Source organism: Molossus molossus, unplaced genomic scaffold (genome assembly GCF_014108415.1).
Source record: "Molossus molossus isolate mMolMol1 unplaced genomic scaffold, mMolMol1.p scaffold_m16_p_3, whole genome shotgun sequence".
NCBI classification, from domain to species: domain Eukaryota; kingdom Metazoa; phylum Chordata; class Mammalia; order Chiroptera; family Molossidae; genus Molossus; species Molossus molossus.
The window spans coordinates 131,006,396-131,025,754 of record NW_023425366.1 but is presented as its reverse complement, the minus strand read 5'-3'; the positions used below and the strand labels follow the sequence as shown (position 1 = coordinate 131,025,754).

At 48.7% G+C, this 19,359-nt stretch overlaps 1 protein-coding gene across 1 annotated transcript in view; it reads right to left on the bottom strand.

Annotated features, from left to right (window-relative positions):
• DNAH3 (dynein axonemal heavy chain 3) overlaps positions 1 to 19,359 on the bottom strand; it is a 229,454-nt gene that overhangs the window by 40,940 nt on the left and 169,155 nt on the right. Inside the window, exons 41-50 of the mRNA XM_036279927.1 lie at positions 19,194 to 19,297; positions 16,768 to 17,062; positions 14,325 to 14,504; positions 12,773 to 12,896; positions 12,527 to 12,683; positions 11,944 to 12,087; positions 10,447 to 11,113; positions 6,876 to 7,041; positions 5,294 to 5,510; positions 2,805 to 2,987 (exon numbers count right to left, since the gene is read on the bottom strand). Of these exons, the coding sequence (XP_036135820.1) occupies positions 2,805 to 2,987; positions 5,294 to 5,510; positions 6,876 to 7,041; positions 10,447 to 11,113; positions 11,944 to 12,087; positions 12,527 to 12,683; positions 12,773 to 12,896; positions 14,325 to 14,504; positions 16,768 to 17,062; positions 19,194 to 19,297 (2,237 nt within the window). The remainder of the gene's footprint in view (positions 1 to 2,804; positions 2,988 to 5,293; positions 5,511 to 6,875; positions 7,042 to 10,446; positions 11,114 to 11,943; positions 12,088 to 12,526; positions 12,684 to 12,772; positions 12,897 to 14,324; positions 14,505 to 16,767; positions 17,063 to 19,193; positions 19,298 to 19,359) is intronic.

Genomic DNA, 19,359 nt, shown 5'->3' with positions numbered 1-19,359 from the left:
GTTAGAGTTGACGTCTTAAAATTCTTCGTGTGAGCCCTGGCCAGTTTGGCTCAGTGGTTAGAGCCTGCGGTTTGGAGAGACCCGGGTTCGGTTCCCGCTAAGGGCACGTACCTCGGTTGCAGTTTGTCCCCGGCCCTGATTGGGTCGTGTGGGTGGCAGCCACTCCATGTGTACCTTTCACGTCGATGTTTCTCTCTCTCTCTCTCCTACTCTATCTGAACAAAATATCAAAAAATGTCCTCGGGTGAGGATAAAAAAAAAATTCTTCATATGTATCATTGGTGCCAAGTCACGTGTTTCCATGACGAGAGACATTCCACGTGGAGACGACCCTGCAGCCCAGTGCACGCTGATGAAGGCACTGGCTTCCAGACACTGGCGTCGCTCATCCTCATTAGGGAATGATCCATTTGCTGAGAAAGAATCCACCGCTTTAGTCCAACTGCTGTGCTGGTGAAGCCCATGCTGGGGCCCGAGTCGTGTCAGCCAGTCCGTCACCTCCCAGTGGGGACCCCCGCGCTGGGCGCCCTCCTGGGTCGCTCAGCTCGAGGGGTGTTGAGGACATTAGCAGAAGTTAGTGGTCCTACAGGTGCGGGGCCTCGAGGTTCAGGCAAGGATTTGGGTCCACACAAAAGCCTCAGGGAAGCTCAGGGCCAGCAGGCTCCTGCCAGACAGTTTCTTTCCCTCCTCCTCACCTCCAGGATGTCACTCCCAGTCCAGGGGTGGGTGCAGTGCATCGGCCCTCCCCCTTCGCAGTGAGGCAGGAGTGCGTGTGCTGGCCGTCGCCTCGCCGACCTCACACCACCACGAGCCTCCTGCTCCAGCAGCCACTGTCTCCCTGACTGCAGAGCAGAAGCCTGGTTGGAAAGTACTCTGTGTGGCGACAGGCTGGCTGTCATCAAACAGGCACGCCCACTTGGTACAGGGTGAAGAACAACTGTTTTGGGGAATAGCTCACATGGGCTATTAAGTTCTGACTGTGCTAGACACATTACAAGCTTTACCTGTTTTCTCTTAGCATCCCCATTTTACAGATGAGCAAACTGAACAAATATTGAGGCCTGATGTGCCTGATTTTAGAATGAACCATGGAGGGGCTGCAAATGCAGAAGCCTCCCGGGGCCAGGCCAGCAGCACGCGATGGGGAGTGGGCTGGCTGGGCCCAGGGGCCGGGCACACACGGAGGCACCTGCCCAGCACCACAGATGGTGCAGCCCCAGAGTACAGGTCCTGTGATGTCAGGTGCCTGATTGGTGTTCTGAGAAAAGCTGAAACTTTAGACATTTTACTTGAAGTCTTTTGATTTTTAAAAGTTGATAATTATTCCAAGATCCAAAACAAAACCCAAACCACAACAAACAAGCAGACTGTGCCAGTATGTGTGCTCCCTGGTGGTCCGCCTGCAACTCCTGGAGCTGTGGCCGGATGCAAGGGCTGTGGAAGCAGACAGCTCTGGGCTAGAACCCTGCTCCACCACCTGGCAGCCTCGTGGCCGCGGACAAGTCTTCCAGCTCCTAGACCATGATTTCCTCATCTGCACAGTGGGAATAGACCTTGCCTTGGACCCTTAGACGGAAAAGGGAACGCAGTCCAAGCGGAAGACACTACTCTCAGAGAGGGAAGGCATTTTCTCCGCTTGTTCGCTCGTGTCCCCACTGCCGAGGACAGTGCCAGCACAGTGAGCATCAACAGATACTTGTTAAGTGAAGGAATGTGGGAGGAATCACCATGGTGCTGGCGAGTAGTAGCTATTATTATCACCTTGTCAGAACATAGCCAGTCACCTGCTGGATTATGGTTCTCAGTGCCCAGAGGGCACTGTTTTTTATGGACCCATCAACCTGCTGCCTGTGTTACACATTCACAGTGTGACTCTGAGGCCACAGATCGGATCCGAGGGAACCTACGAGAGGTCAGGTCTCAGGACGCATTGGAGAGGAACCAGTCGGGGAGCCTGGTCCTTTTAAAGAAAGTGCCCCATTATTTATGTATCCTAGAAGCCAGACACGCTGCTTCTTGTTCAAGCTCTTATTAGGAGAATGGTCAAAACAAGTTTCTAATGGCTAATCTGGAACACAGAAACACTTCAGCCAGGTCCCATGCCTTGGATTCTAAACCCTTGAACTGGCTGTGCAGCTCTGGAGGGCAACTTCACCCCGTGGTGACCTTCCGTGCTGCTGGCTTGCAGATGGCGTCCCATTGTCCCTACATCCGAGGTGTCTGTGGAGCTCAGACGGACCTGTGCGGCTGAAGTGCTTTGAGAGATACACACCAGCACAGGAGTGTAAGTCAGGTTTTCTTCTAACAGCTAAAAAAGTAGAAGCCTGTCCCAGGACCTTCAAATGGAGAACTCTAGGTTCAACACTCAGTCATTGGGTTAGTGTTCATCCCACCCAAATGACATGCCAAGCATTTGAGCAAAAGTGTGATGGAGGAGAGACAGCACTCCAGGCAAGGGCCCTGCGCTGGGGGTGCGCCTTGTGTTTTTTAAAGACCGTCGAGGAGGCCAGTGCGGCCAGAGCAGCCTGAGTGAGGGGAAAGTCAGAGAGACGAGGTAGACCACAGGTTCTTACAGGCCTTGACTCTGAGTGAGATGAAGAACATCTGAAAAACACTCATCCTTCCTGGAGACAGCCAGGTGTCAGGAAGACTTGCTCGTCACCTGCTAGGTGGGTGCTGCTGGCAAGCCGCCTCCCCTTGTCAAGCCTCAGTTTTCTCATCTGTGGGACGGCCTGACCACACACGCCCTGCAGAACCGTGTCGGCTCCGTGGGAACACTGGCTCCCCGCCCCCGCCCCTCATACCTTGATGCCCTGAGCCACAGCAGCGGAAGCGTTGGCCTCTTTTTCATCCGCCTGCACCAGAAGTTTCTTGGCATCGGCTTCTATCGTCTCCTTTTCGATCTTCACCATCATCTTGGCCGTCTCCTCGGACGTCTGGATGAGCTGGGGTTGGAGGGCGGTCAGTTTGATTTGCATGACCGCCACCTAGTGAGGAGACAGGGAGCCACGTTGGTGCTGAAAATGTTGAAGCAACAGGATTCGAAAACATTCCCCAACCTATGTGTATACAGAAAGTTGATTTTAACATGGGATCTGTGTGCTGGCTGGAGTGTGCCTCTTTGATCTTTCGATACTTAGTAACTGAGTTCACTCTGTGTTGTAGTTAATGAGCACTATCTCGACACTAGACACAATGGTAAACTTAAACTTTTTGAAGATAGAACCTTTTAAAAAATGGCATTTCTCCTTGTTGAGCCTACATTCTAGTATTGGCGGCAGGGAGAGTCAGAACAAAAGCAAGTTAGGAAAAAAAACCCCACATTTTGGCCCAGGCAGTGTGGCTCAGTGGAGTGAGCGATGTCCCATGGACTGAGAGGTCCCTGTTTGATTCCCTGTTAGGGCACATGCCCGGGTTGTGGGCTCAGTCTCCAGTAGGGGGTGTGCAGGAGGCAGCTGATGGATGTTTCTCTCTCACACTGATGTTTCTCTCTCCCTTCCTCTTTCTCTAAAAAGTTAATAAAAACATTTATTTATTAAAAACATTTTTTCTTTATTGATTTGAGAGAGAGAAGAAAGGAGAGGGAAAGAGAGAGAGAAACATCAATGAGAGAGAACATTGATTGGCTGCCCCCTGCATGCTCCCTACTGGGGATCAGGCCCACAACCTGGGCATGTGCCCTGACTAGGAATTGAACCAACGATCTCTTGGTGCATGGGTCGACACTCAACCACTGAGCCATACCAGCTGGGCAATAAAAACATATTTTTTAAAATCTACATTTAAAAAAAATTATTGATTTGAGAGAGAAAGAGAGAGAGAGAGAAACATCAATTAGTTGTTCATGCATTCATTGGTTGTGTCATGTATATGTTGAGATCTGGGATAGAACCCATAACCTTGGCTTATCGAGATGATGCTCTAATCAATGAACTATCCGGCCAGGAAAACCTATGTTGTTCTTAAGTCTGTGAAGGAATGTGGCTGAGATGCTGGGACAGAAGGAACTTTCAAGGCCACCTTTTCCAACAGTGATGTTCTCTAAAACATTTCTGTCAGCTGACCTTTGGGCCGCTGTTTGAATGCCTGTAATGACAGGAAACTCACCACCTCTGAGGGAAGATGTGCCACTTTTCAGACAAGTAATTGTGTTAGATTTTTCTGATGAGGAGCCGGAATTTACCCCCGTGCAGTTTCAGCCACTGGTCCTGATTCTGCTTCCTAAGGCAGCTCAGACCCTTACTTGACGAGGGTCTCAGGACCCTAAGCCACTGCCCAGCAGGCCCCGCTGAGCGAAGCACAGTGTACTGGCCTGGTCACCACACAGGCTCTGGATAGTGCTGACGTTCAGGTCTGGCCAGACCTCCTGAGACACCTGCTCACCAGGCTGCATGGCCTCGGGCCAGCCACCTGCCTCTCTGTGCCTGGGCTTCTCCGAGGGGAGCTTCCCTATACACAGCACTGGGCACGTGGTAGGACACCTACACCTCTCTCTCTGAAAGCAAAGGACCCCAAGCGGGCCCCAGCACTCCCAGGGACAGAGCACTGAAGGGCCCCGGGGTTCCCGCGCACCCCGTGCTGTCCAGTCCGTGCATTTGCTGTGCTCAGCGACGGGTCGACCTACTGGAAACCGCTTAGTTGTGTCAGATTGTTACTGGTGCTGCAGTCCTGCCCGATGCGGCTCCCCCTTTAGATGGCTTGTCCAGTGGCTTCAAGTGCAAAGAAATTATAATCCATTGCCGGGCATTTTGTGCTGTTAGCTCTCTAACCTCCATAGCAGCTCTACAAAGCAAAGCCTGGTGTCACCTCCCTAACACAGGAAACGGAGGCCCAGGAGCTCAGGCTCTGTAGCTGGTAAGTTGTAGAGTTGGAATTTGAGCTCAGACTGTCTGCTTCCACAAATCCCACTCCTGACCACTGCCGTATCCTGCCTAGTTTCCCCCGACAGCGTCCAGGGCCAGGGCAGGCTGGAGGCAGGCGAGGCACCCACCTTGGGCTCAACGTTTAAGGGGGCACCAAAAAAAAAGCTAGTACTCAAGACAAATATCATTTTATTGCAATATTTTAAGTCAAAGTTAATGCCCCCAAAATCCATATGAACAAAATACCAAACTCTTTTATAAGGACAACCCCATATGGCTGGGGTTGGGCCGAGGCCAGTGAGCCGAGAGCTGCAAAGCAGGTCACCCGCTGTCCTTGTTTGGTGGCCCGTCGAGCACAGCGCCTGAACTGGCAGCTCGCTGTGCCTGCCTGGCCCGGGCCCTCCTTGTCCTGGTCTGCTTGGGGCTCTCACCTGGGATGCTGCAAAGTTGAGTTTCTGCAGGCCGGTCAGGTAGCGGTTCCTCATCATGTCAACCTCTTGCCTCTTGCTGTTCAAGAGTGTCTTGAAGGTCAGGATCAGTTCGAGGTAGGAGGTGGGGGTGACGTAGTTGTGTCTGCGAAGTGTGCTGTAGTAATCGAGCGACAGCTCCTTCACGCTCTCCTGGAAATATTTGCACATGGAGATGACCCTGCCGAGAGCATGAAGGTGGTTAGGCCACACGGAGCACAGCTTTGGTGCAGCGCGAGGATGTGAGCAGGCCCACTGAGGGGTCCCGGAGCCCCAGACTCAAACAGGCCAGCAGAGCCACAAGGACTGGGGGTGGATGTCCTTACTAGAATGATCTCTGACCAGGTCATGTCTAGGTCCACTCACTGCTGAGTCACCAGTGCTTGGGCAGAGTCCTTACCCTGGGGTCGTCTGGTGAAGCCTCTGGACTTTGCAGAATAATATTTTTAAATAAAGAAAGTAAAGTAGGATCACACAGGAAAACAATTATGTTGAAATAGAGTTTCCAAAATATTTAAAAACCGCATTTGTATTACAGTCATACATGTGACTTTCATCAGTGCATTAAGTCAGGGTCAGCAAACTTTCTCTGGGAAAAGCCGGAGAGCCAGTGTTTTCGGTTTTGGGGGCCACGCAGCCTGTGTAGCAGCCGCTCAGCTCCGCCGCTGTGGTGTGGAAAAGGGGGCGCTTCCCGTGGACACGGCTTGGCCCGTGAGCCCAGCTGCACTGAACACAATCGGACAGCAGGTCTGCTCCCATGGTTTTGAAGGAAATATCTGTAATGACTAAATGAATTACGGAAAACAAACAAACCCACGTGACTTCTATTGGTAGCAAAGGCACAGGTCCTGCTAATCCTCCTGGGTTGGTGCCTACGTTCATCATGGAAGAAAACGCAGATGCCAGCTGGGTCTGAGGATGAAGATGTAGTCCCCGTCCATACTCCTGACCCTCTGGGTGCTGTCCATGGACCCACAGATCCGGGTTAAGGGTTTTCCGGACTAAAGAACCAAGTTCAAAGTTCTTAAGACAGAACTTGAAGCCATGAACACTGTGAACCCTGCTCCTTCTTCATGTGCGTCCAGACCCGGCATCGCTGGGCACTGAGGTGTGGAGGCTGACGGGGCCGGTGGCACCGCCCTGCCGTCATGGCACCTTGGCGGTCGACACTCTCATCTCTTCCCTCACTCTAGCTTTTTATTTTCGTTCTGTGTGTTTGTTCTGCACACCCATCCCCTTGCAGTGGTGGTGACACGGCCCTGCTGGGCGGCCGCGCTGAGGTTCCCGGAGTGACCGCATTATCACACTCTCGCTCTTACAGCTGGGACAGCAGTGCAGCTCCAAGACAATCCTGAACAATGCCCTCTTACTCTTTTTCAGAAAAAGTGTTTTATTTATTAAATATCTAACCAAATGTGATTTAAAAATAGAAGATTTTTTTATATCTAAATTGAGACATCTTAAAACAATAATAAGAATAGAACCAATATCTGGATTTTCAATTTGGAATATATGGCTGGGGCAGTAGCATGAAGCTGGCACTTACTCTGTCCGAATATTGTCATCAAGTTCCACATCTTCGAGAAATTTGTTAGCCACCAACTCCAGGGCATCTGTGGGCCAGGACTGGAACCAATCAATCGTACAGCAATTGATGAGTGAGGGGAACATCCTTAGGCGGTTCCGAAAGGCATCCCCAATGGGGCTCATGGCTAATGAGAAACAGACCTTGTTAGTTCCTTTCCTCCAAGGGGCCTGAGGCAGCAGGCAGGCCTTACCAAGGCTTCTGGTGGGGCAGGATGGCTGTTTCATGTTGGTACCCCAGCTCTGTAACTGGGAATAGTCATGATGAATGCCTGGGAAGTGGGGGACTTCTGGGATATTTTCATGAAGTTCTGTGATGGGAATTCGGTGACTGGTCTCCCACACCCATCAATGTCCCTTCCAGATCCCAGAGTCCCTTTTGCAGAGTGGTGGAGCCCTCTGATCCACTGGCCACGGATGCCTCACGTACACCTGCTTACAGAAGTATGGGGCATCCGCTTGTGTCCCACCCTGTCAGGCCACAGATTGTGGTGTCTATACCCAAATGTCATTCCTCTTTTGTTTAGACCCAAGGGGTACAGCAAGTGTGATGCACAGGTAGATGTGTGAGAAGGTCAGTGTGGCTAAAGGAGAGAGAGAAGGGGAAGTGGTTTGAGATGAGAGTAGAGAGGATGCGAGGACAGCCTGGCAGATGACTTTATAAAACTACAGTTGAGGAATTTGGGTTTTTATCCTATCAGAAAGCAACTGAAGTGTTTTAATGTGTGTGTGTGTGTGTCTGTGTGTGTGTATGTGTGTGTGTACAAAGATCCTATTTGCAATACATGAGGAAAACACCCACTCTGGCCCAGTGGAACAGAAAGGTGTGGCATGGACAAGAGTGGACAGAGGAAATAGAAGGTCGCAGAGGTAAGGTCGGGGAGAGAGAGCAGTGGCTTGCCAATGTGAGGGTGGTGGAGACGCAGAGAGTGGGTGACTATGACAGAGCATGGAGATAGCGATGGATAGGACATGGTGAAAGAGAGAAAGAGAGAGAGAGAGAGAGAGAGTTGACACAGCACTTAGGTTTTGGACAGACCGGAACTGGCGTTCACAGGGAGAAGACGTCCAGATGTTGTATGTGAGGCCACCAGAGTAATGTACTAAAGGGAAGGACGGGGTTCAGAGGAGAGCTCAGAGAACCGAGGGGAGTGCAATAGGTTTGAAATAGTTGTTCAATAATGTGAGACTTCCGGTCAAGATGGCGGGTAGGTAAATGCAGTTTTGCGTCCTCCCACAACGACATCAAAGTTACAACTAAACTACAGAACAACCATCATTCAAAACCGCCTGAAATCAAGCTGAATGGCAGTCCTACGACTATGGAATTAAAGCAGCAGCCGCATCGAGACTGGTAGGAGGGGCGGAGGGGACGGGCTGGTCCCACACCCACGTGTGGCGGATAAAAATCAGGAGGACACCTCGGCTGGCAAGGTCCTCCCTGAGGACTGAGGGGTCCCCGTCCCACACCAGGTGCCCCGCTCAGGGTTCCAGTGCCAGGAAGAGAATCCCCATCACTTCTGGCTGGAAAAACCAGCGGGAACTGAGGCTCAGGGAGGCTGAGGCGGCTGGAGCCCCAGGCAGCTCCTTAAAGGGCCCGGCACGGACTTATCGGACTCTCTCCCTCTAAGCTCGGAGGGGAGGCAGCTCAAGGGGCGCCAGAGACACACAGGGAAGAACTGAGCAGTTTGGCACTGGAGCGAGGGCTGGAGAGGGGGCTTTCTCCAGGACAAACGTGCTGTAAGAGGCCTTTGTTCCTTTGGTGAGCCCTTCCCTGGGGTGGCAGACAGAAGCCATATCTGGACTCCAGCAACCTGGCTCACACTGGTAGCCCCGCCCTGGTGACTCCCTGAGGCCCCGCCCCACCCAACTTTCAGGCCCACCCAAGCTGTTGCCAGTTGCTTAACCTTAGGATTGGCCTGTCTTGGATTCTGCTTCAGGTTTTTCCTAAATTCTTTCAAACAAGCAGCAGCTGGTCTCAGCGAGCCCCATACCTCTCATTAAGTAATACACTGAAACAAACACAGGGAGGCAGCCAAAATGAGGAGACAAGAAACAGGTCCCAAATGAAAGAACAGAACAAAACCCCAAGAAAAGAACTAAGCAAAATGGAGATAAGCAACCTAACAGATGCTGAGTTCAAAATACTGCTTATAAGGATGCTCAGTGAACTTAGTGAGAACCTCAGTGAACTTAGTGAGGGCCTCAAGAGCATAAAAAAGGACCAGTCAGAAATGATGGATGCACAGTCAGAAATGAAGGAGGAACTAAGTGAAATAAAGAATAATTTACACAGATTCAATAGTAGAGTACGTAAATCCAAGAAGCAAACCATCGATTTGGAATATAAGGAAGCAAAAAACGCCCAATCAGAACAGCAAAAAGAAGAAAGAATCCAAAAAAATGAGGTTAGTGTAAGGAACCTCTGGGACAACTTCAACCGTGCCAACATTCTCATCTTGGGGGTGCCAGAAGGGGAAGAGAGAGAACAAGAAATTGAAAACCTGTTTAAAACAATAATGGCAGAAAACTTCCCTAACTTGGTGAAGGAAACAGACATATAAGTCCAGAAAGCACAGAGAGTCCCAAACAAGATGAACCCCAAGAGGCCCACACCAAGACACATCATCATCAAAATGCAAAAGGTTCAAGACAAAGAGAGAATCTTAAAAGCAGCAAGAGAAAGACAGCTAGTTATCTACAAGGGAGTTCCCATTAGGCTGTCAGCTGATTTCTCAAAAGAAACTTTGCAGGCCAGAAGGGAGTGGCAAGAAATATTCAGAGTGATGAAAAGCAAGAACCTACAACCAAGATTACTCTATCCTGCAAAGCTGTCATTTAGAATCGATGGCCATATAAAGACTTTCCCAGACAAGAAAAAGTTAAAGGAGTTCATCACCACCAAACCGTTATTATAGGAAATGATGAAGGGTCTTTTTGAAGAAAAATAGAAAATATATGAACAAACAAAATGGCAATGAATACATATCTATCGACAATGGAATCTACAAACAAAATGAACAGGCAGAACAGAAACATTCTCATAGATACAGAGAACGTTTTGTTGGTTGCCAGATGGGAGGGGGGTTGGGGGAATGGGTGAAAAAGGTGAAGGGATTAAGTACAAGTTCATTGCTAGACTGACAAACCTCAAAGGGAAAGGGGTTGGGGTGGGAAGAAATAAACCAAAGAACTTATATGCATAACCAGTGGACACAGACAATAGTATGGGAAAACGCGGAGTGGGGCGGGGGGGAGTGGGGAGGAGGGGGTCAATGGGGGAAAAATGAGGAACATCTGTAAGACATTCTACATTCAACAATAAAGATTAAAAATAATAATAATAATAATAAAAATAATAATAAAATAGTTGTTCAGAAGAGTGGAAATTTCCACAGAAATTCCAGGCACTGGTCCCCAGACAAGTACCTTGGCTGGGTCAGTCTTTACACCATTGTGAGAGGACTGGGCTTGGGGCGACCAGGAGACCCCAAAACAGCCAGGGGAAAAGGGAAAACCGGGATTCTTCTTACCAAGCACAATGTGCAGGTTCTTTTTCACCCTCTCAATGAAGAAGTTGTACATAGAGAGAGGAGTGACTTCAACCTTCTCGCCCGCTGCCCTGGCTGCTGCCTGCATCTTCTCCACGATGTCAGCCTTCTCGTCCGCAGGGAAGATGCTGGGCACGTCTCCTGTGTTCAGCAGCATGTTGATGTCCTCAATGAATGACTCATCCTTGATCTGGTTATCAGCAAAGAGGAACACCGTGCTCTTGGTGGCCACACCGACCTGCAGCATGATCTTCTTCAGATCCTCCCGCCAGTCACTGTTGGAGTAGTTCTTAGTGATCTCGATCTGGTACAGCTCACAGGAGTTCATGAACGTGGACAGTTTGCTGGCACTCTGCCGCCCACTGCCCCCAATGCCCACCAGGAGCAGGTGGCCTTTGTCCTGCTTCAGGACCCTGCAGATCCTGGAGATGTGCTCAATGGCGAACCTGAACATGACCAAGGACATGGGGGCCTTGCTGATGTTGTTGAACTCTTCCAGGTAGTACTCCATGACCACGGTGAGCTGTTTCAGGTCAGTGATCTCATCATAAATTTTTGGGTAACTTTCTGGTTTGAAGTAATCTCCAAAAAAGAGGCTATGGATATTATCATCGGTGATCTTTCCAGTGGGTGATAGATGGATGAGGACCTGTGGGAAAGGTAAGCCTCAGCCAGGCATTCAGCCAGTGGCCCAAGCAGGAGGGCAGGGGGTTGGGGGCAATGTAGAGGAAGGGAACAGGTGGTGAGCTTGTTTCCTTCGAGAACATTATTCAAAGTCATCATTTAATTAATTAATTAAATTTTAACCTGAGGATATTTTCCCATTTATTTGCAGACACAGTAGGAGGGAGGGAGGGAGGAAGGGAGGGAGGGAGAGAGAGAGAGAGAGAGGGAGAGAGAGAGATATTGATGTAAGAGAGACACATCAATTGGTTGCCTCTTACACAATCCTGACCAGAGCTGGGGATCGAACCACAACTGAGGTACGTGCCCTTGACCAGAATCGAACCCATGACTCTTTGGTCCATGGGCTAACATTCTAACTGCTGAGCCAAACCGGCTAGGGCAGAACAAGATGATTCTTAAAACAACTTTTCTTATATGAAATGGGAAATAGAAAATATTTATTAATGGGAAACCATGACACTCTTTTAATTGGTTTTACCAGGGCCTCAATCAAACCATAAAAATTCATGGTTTATTTCTCAACTCACAAATTTATTTGACCCGGAAAATGCACAAACAATAACATTGTAAGTCAATCTCTTTGGTGGTTCAAACCCTATGCATTCCCAGGAAAGGGGAGCACAGTCGGGCCTTGTGGTATCTCAACCGATCCAGTGACTGCCCAACACTGGTACCTGAGACCCAGAGAGCAGAGCAGAGTCTCCCCTGGGAAGGGAACCTGAGCTCCTAGACTAACCAGGTCAAGCACTGGGGACCACTTTTGAGGCCAGAGGACCCAAGGGTTTGGCTGACCTTCTCCATGGTGTTCTTGAAGCAGTTAGAGGTGGTTTCCTTCACCATGTTGAAGAAGACCTGTCTGTCATCATCATCAATCAGACGGTCATAGAAGACCCGATAAATCTCATGGATCCAAAGCCGGATAAGTTTCTCTATGTCCTGAAAAATCCAGAGTTGATTATTTGAATGAGCGGAAGAGTGTGCTTGAAGCGGCAATTCTCAAGTAGCTTCTAAATCCCATGGTTGATGTGAGGATGAAACAAGATGATGCTTATGAAACGTTAAGCACGCGCCCGGCTGGGGTGGCTCAGTGGTTGAGCATCAACCTTGCACCAGGAGGTCGTCGGTTTGATTCCCAGTCAGGGCACATGCCCAGGTTGTGGGCTTGATTCCCAGTGTAGGGCATGCAGGAGGCGGCCAGTCGATGTTCTCTCTCATCGATGTTTCTATCTCCCTGTCCCTCTCCCTCCCTCTCTCTTTAAAATCAGTAAAGAAAAAATTTAAAAGATAAATAAAACGTTAAGCACATGCCCAGCACAGAACCAGTGCTCTAACAGTCAGCTATGACTCTCAGGAGATAGAAATGACAGTGGCTGACCTGCAGGTGGGTGTGAGGACAGAGCAGCACCCCTTGGATCACCCGTGAGAAGTCCCGCAGGTTAAACACATAATGTGACTTGGAGGGAGTTGGCAAGAAATTCTCCACTGCAGCTTTGTAAATGGTCATGGTGGCCTGTATCAGCATCTTGCCATACCTTGGGAGGAAGGAGAGTGTAGACCAGTCAAGGAGGGGCCAGCACTGAGGACCCAGGCCAACACCCCGGAAGACACAGGAACCTCTTACCTTAAGAAAATCACGTCGAACCCTTTCCCAAAATGCCAGTCAACAATTGAACTAAAAATCTTGGTTAAAACGTCGTCCTCAAAGGAGTTGATGGAAATGACGTTCAGGTGGCGGGTGAACCGCCCTGGAAAACATGCACACATGCTCTTACCACGGGGCCAGGGTTCTGTGACCCGGGATTGGTTCTCTCTCCGGCTTCAAGTTCCTGAGCTGTGCTGTCCACCATGGCGGGCAGCCTCTAGCCATATGTGGCTCCGTAAACTTAAGTTAATGAATAATGAATAACATTACAACTGATTTTCTCAGTCCCACTAGTCACATTTCAGGGCTCAAGAGTAAATGTGGCGAGTGGCTGCCGTGCTGCACGGGGGCTCTGGGGGCAGTGCCAGTGCAGGGCTCAAGCGTGTCTGTAAAGAATAGAGGCACTGTGTGCCCACAGATGGACCATCAGGAACGCTTTTGCAGAGAGTGGGCATCGCCTCTCACGACCGCCCACGTCCCAAACCCACTCTTCCTTTCACATTAACTGCTGTTCATTTGGTGTCTTCACACATCCACATCTATCTGATGTTAGATACCTATATATTTATATCTATATCTATATGTCAGTTTTATTGAGATATAGTCTATAGTTTTTTGATCATCTGAAACCCGTTTTCTAGTAGAGAAAGGGCTTATGGAAACAAGTCTCTGAGTTCTTGCGTGTTGATAACAGTTTTGCTTTTATCCTTAAAGGTCCTTTGCTGGCTATAAAAGTCTTGACTCTCATTTTGTTCCCTTAAACGTCATTCTGTTGCCTTATGGCATAAGGCATTGCAGTTGAAAAGTCTTAAAATAATCTAATTTTCTCTTATAAATCATGTGCTCTTTTTGTCTAAATGGCCCAAAGACTTTTTCTTTTTGTTTAATGTCCAGTCATTTTACTAGTGTATGTCATGGTAGTGATCACTTTGAGTCTGTATTCTTAGGTACACAGTTACCAAATGCGGTCATCCTGCCCATTTTCCTCTTTTCCAGATGAGAAGGTCACAGAATGTTAAGTCTGGAAATGGTACTAATATTCTTATGCAAGAATGTATTTCAGAATAAAAATACAGATCCTGGGTAGATCAAGTTGTATCCTAAGCAAACATATTCATGAATCAGCAGATGATGAATTGATGTGGGAGGGGGATCTTATTTACTTGTTTATCATTATTATTTATTATTACTTTGCTTAGGCCACTTTGGGTTAACTGTTCTCTCTTTGGCAATATGAAGAATTACAACAAACACAACTGGTGAACTGTCATGCACCCCGGCTGAGAACGCCTGACCCAGCCTCCCTCCTAGAATACAGGCCGCCTGATCTCTCCTCTTCATCTGAGACTCTGTTACTCTTCTCATCCCACTCACAGCTTCCAAGATGGCCTCCTGATGCCACTCCTTGGGGCTGGCCCAAACTGCTATGGCTCCTGCCTCAACACACTTCTCTCTACCCTCCATCAGACAGTGCCCGAGGTGGTCTGGCTCTGCCAGGGGGTGGGGAGGAATAAACTTCTCTTCCACCTACCAGTGATGTCATTCCTTCCTCCCCCGGGGGGTCCCATGGCCGTCACAAGCAGCACATCCACGATGTCCAGCCTGGTTGTGTCTTTCTTGTCAAACCAGTAACCGTGGTCAATCCATTGCCTCAGGAGCTCAATGGGGGGCTGGGCCCCATAAGCCTCTTTGGCCGGCATGTTGAGGTCATCTGGGGAAGAAGCCAGGGCCACACATTGTGAGTTTATGGAGGCAACAGATGCCTCTTTCCTCCTTGGGAGAATCACACCCACCCCCACTCTGGACAGAGCTCAGCCAGTGGACATTCTGACCCTATAGGAAGAGGTTTTCCTGGGCTCTGCCTATTGTGACTTTAAGGGTGCATAGGTTGGCATCAACAGGCATTTAATTTTTCCCATTCCCTCAAACAAAATATATTGATCATCTACTGTGTGCTACATATTTTGTTAATTTGGGGGGATGTGATTTCTGGGGATAGTAAGGAAGACAATCACACTCCCAGCTAAGAGGGTATTTAATTTGACCAGCAGGGAATAATCAAAGTCCAATGTTGTGGAGCAAGGTTTTGGACCAGGGCTTTTGTGGAGCAAAACCAAAGAGGGTAGGCTGTGTTCTCGAGTGCAGGGACTGACTTCCCCAGGAGCGTATCACCCTGTCTCTGCACGTGGAAGGCACTCGGTCAGATGCAAGCTCTTTTGTTGCTGTTAATCCTCATTCGAGGATATTTTTCCATTAATTTTTAGGTAGAGTGGAAGGGAAGGAGGAGAAGAGAGAGAGACAGAGAGAAACATCGATGTGAGAGGGACACATTGATTTGTTGCCTCCTGACTGGGACCAGGGATAGAACCTGCAACCCAGGTACTTGTGCTTGACATGGAATTGAACCGATGACCCTTCGGTCTGTGGGCCAATGCTCCAGCTCTTGAGCCAAACCAGCCAGGGCTGGGAGCTCTTTCAATTTCTCTCCAATGAAATAATGGCTGATGCCATTTATGTCAGGTAACATTTTAGGAGTTTTACACCTACTATCTCATTGAATCTAATGGCTTTGTAAGGAAGACAGTATCACCTTTATGTTGGACGTAAGGAACAGAGGGACATGGGAGTTAAGTCACAATATGCATAGGGTTAAAAAGGGGGATTTGAATCTAGATCGGTTTGGCTGCAAAGCTTAAACTTTTTTTTTTTTTTTAAATTTTCTTTTTAATAGAATTTATTGAGGTAACACTTGTTAATAACATTATATAGATTTCAGGTGTACAGTTCTAGATTACAACATCTGTATATTGTATTGTGTGTTCACCACTCAAACTGTTTTGGGATATACCATAACAATAGGAAGGGAGAACAGGTTGGAAGAAAGAAGAAAGGAAGAGAAATAAAAATAAAATAAAATAGGATCCCTGCCTTTAGAGAGCTGATATTAGCTGGCAAGGAAATAGATATGTGCAATATTCATTATCAATATGTGAATTTCGTTTTGTTTTTTATTTAGAGAGAAAGGGAGAAGGAGAGAGAGAGAGCGAGAGAAACATCAATTTGTTGTTTCACTTATTTATACATTCATTGGTTGCTTCTTGTACATGCCCTGACCAGAGATCAAATCTGCAAACTTGGCATGTTGGTACGAAGTCCTAAGCAGCGGAGCTACCTGGCCAGGGCAATGCATGCATTATAAAGACAATGAAACAACTCAGAAGAGTGGGGAATTACCATAACTAAATGGGAACTCTAGTGGAAAATGTTTTTGTCACCAAGAATCCTGGGTTTGGGTCACAGCTCCAGAATTTTCTAGATATTTGACTCTGAACAGGGAATTTAAGCTTCTGGAGCCTCAGTGATTGGACCAGCAAAGTGGTAATGAAGGTTGGCAACCTCACAGGGCCACGAAGCTCACCTGAGGTGAGTGAGGAAGTGCTTGGTAAAATGCGGGGAAACATCAATGTGCTGACTTTGCAAATATTTATTTAGCAACTTTTGGGTTTCTTCATTTACTGACAACATATTTATCTGACACAAAGTGGAATAAGGGTCTCATCACAAGTGTGTTGCTTTTGGAGATGCAGGAGGGCCAACACTGCTCTGCCCTCTGGGACTGCATCTCACCCAGGGTCACCTGGCCTGACCTGAGGGCTCAGCTTGACCTGGGAGAAACTGGGAGCCTGGCTCAACAAGGAGGCCTGACCCTGTCTCACTTACTGCAAGCTGGCATGTGGCACATGGCCAACAGGTACTTGGTAATGGGAGAAGGCGACACAAGAAAAGGCAAAATTAGAGAAGGAAGAAAGGGGAGGAAGGAGAAAGAGAGGGAGGAGGAAAAGAGGAGAGGAAAGAAGGAATACTGAATTATATTAACCAGAAACCGTAGAGTGGCCCTACAAAGAGAGGTCCCGCCTTACTGCAGGTTGGAGTGGAAGGACCTGGTTGTGTTCACATCCAGGCCAATGCCTTACCCACAAACACCACCGCCTTCTTCCCTATGGGAGGCCCAAAGAGGCCCTTCCGCCGTCGATCCAACTTGGACATGATGATATCTTGGGTCTGACTGGCTGAGGTCCTGGCAGAAAAATTGATGCAGGTGGGCAGGTAGGCATTTTTGGGAAGGTGGAGGAGGAAGTTATTGGTGATGGCTGATTTGCCGGTGCCTGTGGGACCCACGAATAGCACCGGAATCTCATGGTCCAGATAGGTTTTCAAGAAGAAGGACTGCCGGGCTGTCTCCATGGTGGGGATGATGAGTTCTGAGACCTGGACCACAAAGACATGGAAGAGCCTCGGTACTGGGCCCAGGAGGCTGGGCCAAGGCATTCGGAAGACTCAGTTCCATCCTTACTATCCACTCAGTTCCGCCCCTTTACTTTTGTACCTTGAACACATATTTAATAGCTCCAGGGGCCTCAGGTTATTAATCTGTGAAATGGGGTAATAATGGCACCTAGTTCATTAAGTTGGTTTAAGATTAAACGCGATCATGCATGTAAAGATGGGTGTTACTGTCCCTTGTTTTGTGGACGAGGAAACTGAGGCCCGGAGCTCTTCTGCAGCTTGCCCAAGTTACAGCAAGTAAGTGAATATGCACGGATTTAAATCCCAGATTGATTCCAACGTCTATATTCTTAACCCCTAAACTGTTATGTGATCAATACGAATCACAATAAGAATGGGGCGATGGGTGCTGCCCTCCGAGACCACTGCTCTGAACCAGACTATTGCCTCTGTGCCATCTCTACTGCTCGGCTGAGAAGGGTTGGGTGTCACTCTCCACCCCTCCCTGTGCTTGTTCCTGACCACTTTCCCAACATTCAGATTCGTTGTTCTAGGACCCACCCCCTCTTAACCCTTTTTCCTGTATGGAGTTTGCAACACTCTTCCTGGCATTCAGCCTCCAGCTGGACTCTAAGGGCTTGGTCCTGGGCTCCTGGAATCCGTTACCTTGAGTAGAACACCCTACCTAGTTTGCCTCTCTCAACCCAAACCCTGTCATAAGCCATTTGGTCCCTCCAGGGGGCAGTGGAAGGGGCAAGATATATGTCCTGTTGGAGTCCTTATACGTCCAGGCTGGAAGGGGCTGGTGAACATGGGCCCCTGTGCTGCCCAGCTCCAGGAAGCACCATCCCACTGGTTTATGTGAATGGTTTGGTCTGTGCAGCATGGTAGCCCCATGTATGCAGGTAGACAAAGGCTTGGCTTCTTTGGTAAGTAATTTAATCAAAGGAGAAAGGTAACGCAGGGCCAGGGAATCTCAGTGGAGAGAAAGAGAATTAGCAGGTGCTGATCAAGGCTGCTCTGCCTGTGTTATCCACTGATCTTCCCAATAACCCTCTGGCAGGCGTGTGATTAGCTCAGTTTTTAGAGGAAAAGAACAGAGGCTGGAGGATTGCTGCTGACTTGTCCTAAGACATAGCCTGTGAGCGATGCTGAGTGCAGAGCCAGGGGCGAGACGTCTGCTACGCTGCCAAGACTGGGAATCTAAAGCGACTTGGGTTTCACAGATTTTATTGTCAGGGTCTAGAACAATTGTTTGACAAGGTCTACAGCAGAACTGAGAATATGTTCTGCATTAGACTCTTTTATTTGTATGAATTCAGCAAGATTTGAACCCCCTGGAATTCAGGTGACTAAGCTCTTTAAGGAGAATTAAAGTTTAGGATCTCAGTGCTGGGGTCTCTTCACAACACTCAGCCCCAGGGTGGGCCCTGAACTCTGCACAAGTAGCTATGGTCCTGCTTGCTGTCTGACTTGGAACTATTCCCACTTTCCAGTCCACTGTCTACCACTCCAGCCAGGGCCTGAGCGGTCTGCCATCACCCAGAAGGATAATCACATCCAGCAGACACTACAGAGTCTCAAAGTGCACCCAGAAGGGCGTTCCACAGGACGTGAGGAGCAACTGTCGGGTCACCTGCTAACCAGAGAAACTGTTCATCAGGACCTGTTCTGCCGAGAATGCTGAGCAAGGAAAACTTTCTCTGGGGATTTAAAAAAGGCAAGTGAGCTTTGTGTGAGATGTCCGAGAGGTGGTGTGGTGCTGCCGGGTCACTGACAATGAATAGTCAGCAGTGCCCACTACTGAGCTCGCACATACTATGGCCCCGTGTTCATACTATTGTCTCCAGTGCTTGCAACTCATCTAAGTATTTTGTTGTTGTTGTTGTTGTTTTTTGGTTGAGGAAACTGAGGGTGAATGCTGAGTAAGAAATCTGGGTCTCTCTGATTCTAAAGTCCATGCTTTTGAAGGCTCAACCCAGCTCAAGTTTGAAACATTTTCTAAAGAACGTTCTTTACAGCGCTAACACAGAGCAGATGTCGGTTCTTTTACCTTGGAGGAATCGGGTCACTCTGGAGACCAAAGCTCCACGGCCAGCCAGTCCCTCTTTACCTTTGCATTGGTTGGGATAGTTTCCTCTTCCTTGGTGATGTAGTCTGTCCATGTGTACCAATGTCCACCACCTTGCTTGAGGAAATAAAATTCATAGATGCTTCCTGGACCCAGAGAAACAGAACAGGCCATTAGCGCACCAGGGCTCGTAGTTCACGTGGGAGGT